General features: G+C 43.1%; 1 protein-coding gene across 3 annotated transcripts in view; it reads right to left on the minus strand.

Moving 5' to 3' along the window:
• The window catches only part of LOC109915901 (zinc finger protein 532), a 19,489-nt gene extending 16,807 nt beyond the window's left edge, over positions 1–2,682 (minus strand). For 2 of the 3 annotated variants that reach the window (XM_048593112.1, XM_048593111.1), the window contains exon 1: positions 2,555–2,682. In XM_048593112.1, the coding sequence (XP_048449069.1) occupies positions 2,555–2,626 (72 nt within the window). In that variant the 5' untranslated portion in view covers positions 2,627–2,682. Of the gene's footprint in view, positions 1–2,541 lie in introns of all 3 variants that reach the window. The other variant, XM_048593113.1, reaches the window with a different exon arrangement.
• Positions 2,683–8,187: the final 5,505 nt, after the last annotated feature.

An 8,187-nucleotide genomic window follows, 5' to 3' on the forward strand; every position in this document is an offset into this window, starting at 1 on the left:
GGCCTAGACCCTTCTGATGAAGGGTCTAGGCCCGAAACGTCAGCCTCTCTGCTGCTATGATGCTGCTTGGCCTGCTGTGTTCATCCAGCCCTGCACCTTGTTGTCTCGGATTCTCCAGCATCTGCAGTTCCTACTATCTCTCATCCTGCTAGTTAACTGTTTCACAGGGCAACAAATCTACTGAGCCGTTCAGGGTAACAGAAACATGTAGATTAACTAACAGGATCAAAACATTAGAAAAAAAAAGCAGTAGTATGGTAAAACCTCTCCCTGAATTTATCAAAGTATCACATTGAACAAGGTTGGGCGGGTTTCTGATAGAGAATACTGATGGCACAAAAAGCCCCACTAAAATTACAAAGCATGAAGATGAACAAAATTGAAAAAGCACAGTCAAACATATGGAACACAGGGATTTAATGGAGTAACAGCCAGATGAAGCTCCTTGTTCATTCAAAGAGTCTGAGAAAAAGCCACTAGTGTGGAAGATCAAAAACATGTCTTAAAACATGAAAGCAACTGAAACATTGAACTAAAGATAAACAACGTAAGGTTGTCTTTAAAAACAAATTTATGCTCATTCTATACTTCCCAAGTGTAAATCCATTTTTTTTGTACAATTCAAAAATATCTATTCAGTGTACCTTATTCTGGAAGCCAGAGGGACCTACAAACGATATGCCCTTCAATCTACCTGACAGCCCAGTGGAGGTGACAGCTTTTTGTTAATCAGTTAGAGCATGACTACTGTGAGCTGCCTTCTGAGCCTCCTCGAAGGGAATGTCATTGGAAATTTAAAAACAAAACTTTAAGAATTCATGATTAAGAGATGTCTAAAATGCTGAAATTAGTAAAATCTGATTTCTGCCAGAGGGGCACAGACTGTGAGAGTTTCTCTCACTCATCTTTTAACTCCACAACCAATATATTTCACTTCCATTCATGTGGAATTCCTGGTTACATAAATGCTGCACTAACTGAATGGCTGATTTTGGCATGGCATATTGCAGAAAAAGCTTTGAACAAAAACTGGAAGAGCTGCCGCAGAGTGCCAGTGGCGGGCTATTTATACAACTTGCCAATCCAGACAATAATTCTCCATTTGTACTGTATCTTAACAGAGGATGCATTCCAAACGCAAGAATGCAAGCAAGCACAACAGAGGTAGGATGTGCTTTATAAATACTTCTCGGTAAGTAGAAGTGGAGTGCTCCTGAGGTGGAGCTGACCTCCAATTCTGAAAGAACTTAAGAGGTTTGTGACTCTCCCGAGAGCAAAGGCTAGGAGTTAGTCATGTGCCTTGCATCTTTTTCAGAGGATGGGTGCAGGGAGATCAATTTCATTCTCGGGTATAAAACCATACAAACTTGGGCAGAGACAAGAATTCAGTTTGGGTTGGGAAATGTAAAATGCAGTTTGGCAGATTGACAGGTCTGAGAGGGGAGAGGACAGCATCGTGCCATCTAGTCTCCTCAAATCAAGACTGGACAGATATGGAGTTTGTCAGGTGATCACCATAAACTGGACCATAGCTCATGTACTTCCAAGCAAGCACTTCAGCATGATAACTGCCTCTCATTTTGTGGTTATGTTAACAAGAAAATGGGAGGAATAGCCTTGAATATGAAAAGTTGATGGGTGGTGAGAACAGTACCTGAGACCAACAGACACAGCCTTAAGACTGAAACCACCATAACTTGTAAATGTGCAGAAGCAAATTGGAACAGTGCTACTTCAGCTTTACAATTAAATTCAAGCAACATTTCACTATTAAGTGTTGCATGTAGATGACTGCATGTGAAACGCTGGAACAGAAGTAAGCCGTTTAGCACTTCAGGCTGGTCCTATCATTCAGTTACATATCGCTGATGTGTATCTTAACTCTTTCTGCCACTAACTTGGTTCCGTATTCTTCCATACCCCAGCCTGAGTAAATCTATCAATTTCAGTTTTGAACTTGTCAATTGATTCAGCCTCAAAAATCTTCTGTAGGATACAGCTTCAGATTTCCACTCTCCTTTGTGTAAGGAATTGATTCCTGACATCATGCTTACAACGTATGGGTTTAGTTTTAAGATGTGATCCCTGGTTCCGGGCTCCATTTCCTCCTTCTCTACTGTGCAAAAAAGGAGGTAATTTCAGTCTAGCTGCCCTGTTAAATCTTTTAATTATGTTAAACACATCAAATAAACTACCCCTTAACATTCTATGTTAAAGGGAATACAAAGCTTAGTTCATGCAAACTATTCTCATTACTTAACACTTTTAGATCCGATATCAATTAAAAATGATACAATTATTCCACACTGATGGTTGTTCACTTGGTGAAGAATGTCTGACTTGTTAGGGAGAAGCAGTGGAGGTATATTAAAATAAAAATGGAAAAGATTCAAAATATTTAAATTTAAAGAGATCAAACAGAGTTCACTCATCTCATAACTACACTGAAGTTTAGTACAATTGACAAATGCCGGAAGAAAGCAAGTGCAAATATAAAGGCTGAACTCTGCAAAAGGGAAGGATTCACAATTTTCGGAATACCTAACAAAACGACCTTGGCTGGTGATAATAGGGCAATGTTAGAATGACACCGGACTGGTTCCAATTGAAACTGGTGTGCTATCATGGCTTCTGTTTCTTTATTAACAAGTGACCAACTTCTTTTAAAGCTCAGCAGATCTGGCAGCATCTGTGAAGGAGAAAACAGAGTTAACGTTTTGGGTCCGGTGACCCTTCCTCAGAACTGATGGCGGCTGGGAAAACATCAGTTTATATGCAGAAAGTAGGGAGGTAGGTGGGTAGGGAGTAAACGATAGGATAGAGCACAAAGAGAGAGAAAGACAGTTGGACAGACAAAGGAGTTGCTAACGATCAGGCTGGGAGGGTGAATAGTTGTTAATGGGGACTGTTAGTGACTAACAACAGGGGGTGTGTAATGGCAGGCTACGTGGTAACAAGGCCTGGTGTGTGGGGTAGGGGGCTGGGACATGGGAGAATTTAGGCCCTAAAATTATTGAACTCAATATTGAGTCCGGAGGGCTGCAGGGTCCCCAAGCGGAAAATGTGGTGTTGTTCCTCCAGCTTGCGTTGGGCTTCACTGGAACACTGCAGCAAGCCAGAAACAGAGATGTTGGCCAGGGAGCAAGGTGGCGCATTGAAGTGGCAGGCAACAGGTGATTCAGGGTCTTTTTTGCGAGCAGAACGTAGATGTTCTGCGAAGCGGTCGCCAAGTCTACGCTTCTTTTCCCCATGTGGAGGAGACCACATTGTGAGCAGCGAATGCAGTAGACTAGATTCTGGGAAGTGCAGGTGAAGTGTTGCTTCACCTGGAAGGTATGTTTGGGCCCTTGGATACTGGGGAGGGAGGAGGTAAATGGGCAGGTGTTGCACCTTTGCCGGTTACAGGGGAAGGTGCCGTAGGGCTGTGGGGAGGTGTTGGGGGTGAAGGAAGTGTGGACCAGGGTGTCCTGGAGGGAACGGTCCCTGCGGAAGGCAGACAAGGGAGGGGAGGGGAATATGTGTCTGGTGGTGGCAATTTGCTGGAGGTGGCGGAAATGGCATCTGTTGATCTTCTGGATGTGGATGCTGGTGGGATGGTAGGTAAGGATAAGGGGAGCCCTATCGCTGTTGCGGGAGGGAAGACAAGGGGTGAGGGTGGAAGTGCGGGGGATGGGTCGGACCTGGTTGAGGGCCCTGCTGACAACGGAGCTGGGGAGTCCTCGGTTGAGGAAGAAGGTGGACATTTCGGAGGCTCCGTTGTCAAAGTTGGCCTCATCTGAACATATGCGACGGAGATTTTAAGGCCTAAACTCTCCCATGTCCCAGCCCCTGCTCCACACACCAGGCCTTGTTACCACATAGCCTGCCTTTACACACCCCCGTTGTCACCGGGCCCGAAACGTTAACTCTGTTTTCTCCTTCACAGATGCTGCCAGACCTGCTGAGATTTTCCAGCAACTTTGTTTTTGTTCCTGATTTACAGCATCTGCAGTTCTTTTGGTTTTTAACTTCTTTCAAAGGTTGGGTTAAGTAACAAGACAGTTAACAAATAAGTTACTTTAGATTTTCCATGAGTGAAGGAGATGTAGCCCAATATGAGTTATATCAGAAATTGCGGTATGAGTGTTATGACATCAGGGGTGTGTTAGTGTGAGGATGTTCAATGTGGTTTCAGTATTTGGAACAAGTCATAAACACTATACAAAAGTGTTATGTAAAAATCACTTTGAAAATTTATTATTGCTATGCATTTTCGCATTTGCCATAATGAACTTGAGTTCACCAAATAAACAGCCAATATTCGGAAAACAATCTATGGTCTGCAGGAGTTTGAATTTTGCGAATGCTACAGAGCAAATTATGTCAACACACAGAGTGACAGATTGTTGATCATTGGCAAAGCTTAATAGTTACTTCTGGGAAAACTAGTGCATCATGATAAACACTGAATATTTTATAGCTGTATTCCCTCTATTCCTCTTACTGTCATCTCATCCAACAATGTCTTTTTGTGCAGATTTCCCTTGCATTATGGTCTGGCCACGAGGACATGCAGATGATCTGTCTTTTTAAGGTAGTGCACTAAAACCTATCGTTAGAAAATGTAGAGGAGTTGAAGATAGGGCTGGGGGAGGAGTGAGACAGGATGCTTGGCTCCATGGAAGCAAGCCTGACCTCCAATTTCCACCCTGCCATCACATTCACCTGGTCTATCTCGGACTCCTCCCTTCCCTTCCTTGACATTTCTGTTTCCATTTCTGGGGATAGACTGGCCATTAATATCCACTACAAACCCACTGAATCCTACAGCTATCTTGACACCCTTCCTCACACCCTGCTTCCTGTAAAGACTCCATCCCATTCTCTCAGTTCCTCCGTCTCAGTCGCATATGTTCAGATGAGGCCAATTTTGACAAGGGAGCCTCCGAAATGTCCACCTTCTTCCTCAACCGAGGATTCCCCACCTCTGTTGTCAACAGGGCCCTCAATCAGGTCCGACTCATCTCCCGCACTTTCGCCGTCACCCCTGGTCTTCCCTCCTGCAACAGCGATAGGGTTCCCCTTATCCTCCCTACCATCCCACCAGCATCCACATCCAGAAGATCATCAGACGCCATTTCTACCACTTCTAGCGAGATGCCACCACCAGACACATATTCTCCTCCCCTCCCTTGTCTGTCTTCCGCAGGGACCATTCCCTCCAGGACACCCTGGTCCATACTTCCTTCACCCCCAACACCTCCCCACAGCCCTACGGCACCTTCCCCTGTAATGGCGAAGGTGCAACACCTGCCCATTTACCTCCTCCCTCCCCAGTATCCAAGGGGCCAAATATACCTTCCAGGTAAAGCAACACTTCACCTGCACTTCCCAGAATCTGGTCTACTACATTCGCTGCTCACAACGTGGTCTCCTCTACATGGGGAAACGAAGCGTAGACTTGGCGACCGCTTCGCAGAACATCTACGTTCTGCTCGCAAGAAAGACCCTGAACTACCTGTTGCCTGCCACTTTAATGCACCACCCTGCTCCCTGGCCAACATCTCTGTTTCTGGCTTGCTGCAGTGTTCCAGCGAAGCTCAGCGCAAGCTGGAAGAACAACACCTCATTTTCTGCTGGGGACCCTACAGCCCTCCGGACTTAACACTGAGTTCAATAACTTTAGGGCCTAAACTCTCTCATGTCCCAGCTACCACATAGCCTGCCTTTACACACCCCCTGTTGTTAGTCATTAACAGTCCCCATTAACAACTATTCACCCTCCCAGCCTGATCGTTAGCAACTCCTTTGTCTGTCCAACTGTCTTTCTCTCTCTTTAGGCTCTATCCTATCGTTTACTCCCTACCCCACCCACCTCCCAATTTTTGCACATAAACTGACGTTTTCCCAGTCACTATCAGTTCTGAGGAAGGGTCACCGGACCCGAAATGTTAACTCTGTTTTTTCCTTCACAGATGCTGCCAGACCTGCTGAGCTTTTCCAGCAACTTTGTTTTTGTTCCTGACCTTCTTCATATGTCCAATGAGTCTAGATGGCATCATAGAATGCTAGGCACTTGCATAAACTAACAGTCTAGGGACTTATAGTCACATATGCTCAAATACGTCAATGCAACAAAGCTTCAACATTAGCTCAAATGCTTTCTCATTTCTGATTTCAACATTTATTTGATTCAGGTCTTTCCTTTCATAACCAAATGGAGGGAAGTGTACTCCAAGGTTTCTTCCCACTAGTTTAACACACAAACTAGATAGGGTCTCATGGAGCTTCCAGCTCCTTCTCCTCAAACTTCTCAATTTAAATCCTAGTACCTGAATCACAGGAGGTTATTATGCAAATACAGCAAGTAATCAGGAAAGCTAACAGAATGCCATGTTTTACTATGAGGAGAACTGAATACAAAAATAGGGAGGTTACGCTTCAGTTATACAGGGCATTGGTGAGACTGCCTCAAAAATACCATATAGAGTCCTAGTCACAACTTATGGAAGGATGTAATGCATTGGAAGCAGTTCAGAGAAGGTTTACTTGACTAACACCTGGAAAGAGTACATTGCCTTATGAGGAAAGGCTTGACAGGCTTAGCCTGTATCCTTTAGAGTTTAGAACAGTCGGAGGTGACTTAATTGAAACATACAAGATCCTGAGGGGACTTGACATGGTGGATATTGAAAGCCTGTTTTTTCTTATGGGCAGAATCTAGAAACTAAGTCAAAGTTTTAAAATAAGGGGCTGCCCATTTAAACATATATCAGGAAACATTTATTTCCCTCAGAGGTTTGAGTGTCTTTAGAAATCTCTTCTTCAAAAGGCAGTGGATTCAGAACCTTTAAGTATTTTTAATGCAGAGGGAAACAGATTCTGGATTACCAAAGGGGACTGAAGAATAATGGCGATGTGCAGGAATGTGGAGTTGAGGTTAAATCAGATCAGCCACGAATGATGGAGCAGGGCCGAATGGTCTACCCTTGTTCGTATCTAGAACATGTGATTTTAATTTGTAAAACTTTCTTTTTAAAACTGTGTTAAAGTCCAGTGACCTAATAATGATGATAATATACCCAGTGAAGTCAAAACAATGAATGAGTGCTGCACTTTCTGTTCAATGACTCACAGTTTGCCCTTTCGTGCACCCTCATAACTACAGAGTCACTTGTGAAACAAATGACTGTGGACTGAAAAGTACCAGTACTTAATGTATTGAACTTGTTTTGGCAGAGCAAATGGGGCTTAATACCTAAACAGGCAAGAATCTAAAACTAAGCAGCCAGAGGGGCTAATCTCTGTAATCATCTATAGACTGGGCTGATGTTCTGACCACTTATAATGAAAACAGGAAACAGGAGTGCAAGTGCTAAGGGAATGTTCCATTTTATGCTACTTCTTTCTAGCCGCAAACATGAAATAATAAGAAGCTTGTTTCTGTGTCAATACAACAATTTGAAAATGTGGTTAAAAGAAGAGTGATCTTTTCTGGTTAAATTTCAAATAACATTCCAGAGACAAGCAGTGCACCATCTCTCTTGGTCTTGCTAGGGCAAGAGGAATAGGAAAGAAAAAATGGCTCCTCAACAGACCAAACCAGCCAGCTAGTTTAAAACACACCATTATCTAATGTTTTTGAAATGCCCACAGCCACTGCTTTATTTATAAAGCAGTAGTAGTAGTCATTAGGAGATCATCACTGGTGATGCAATGTTAACTGTCAGGCACTTAACTACTGATGTCTCTAATTTTGATGATTTAGAAGACTAACCTTAGTGACACAATCTGCTTTGTATTGATTTGAGGAAAGAGTGGCAATATTTCCTAGCAAGCATCAAAGCTGTATTTTTCATCCAGTTTCAATAAACCACTCATTTTGCCAAAATAAGGATTAGAAATTATTGCTAAGGGTCTGACTGAAAACCTCTTGAAAGCCAGTGGCTGTGCTCAATCTTGTGAATATTAGCACTGAGGTAGAGGATGTGTGGTACAAGAATGGGAGGAGCTTCAGCCTGTCTATTGTAACGTTGTCTAAAACACGTAGCTTAGTGGTCAAGTATTATGAGCCAAGTTATTAAACAATATGAATTAAATAATCCCTTTTGCAAAAGGGCCACATTTTACATCACTAAATGTACCTTTTCTCGAGGTTAAAAATCTCAGTTAAGATACAGATCATATTTCATGATCTAAAATGTCGAA

This window comes from Rhincodon typus, unplaced genomic scaffold (assembly GCF_021869965.1).
Source record: "Rhincodon typus isolate 14 unplaced genomic scaffold, sRhiTyp1.1 hic_rhity00002339, whole genome shotgun sequence".
In the NCBI taxonomy this organism is placed as follows: domain Eukaryota; kingdom Metazoa; phylum Chordata; class Chondrichthyes; order Orectolobiformes; family Rhincodontidae; genus Rhincodon; species Rhincodon typus.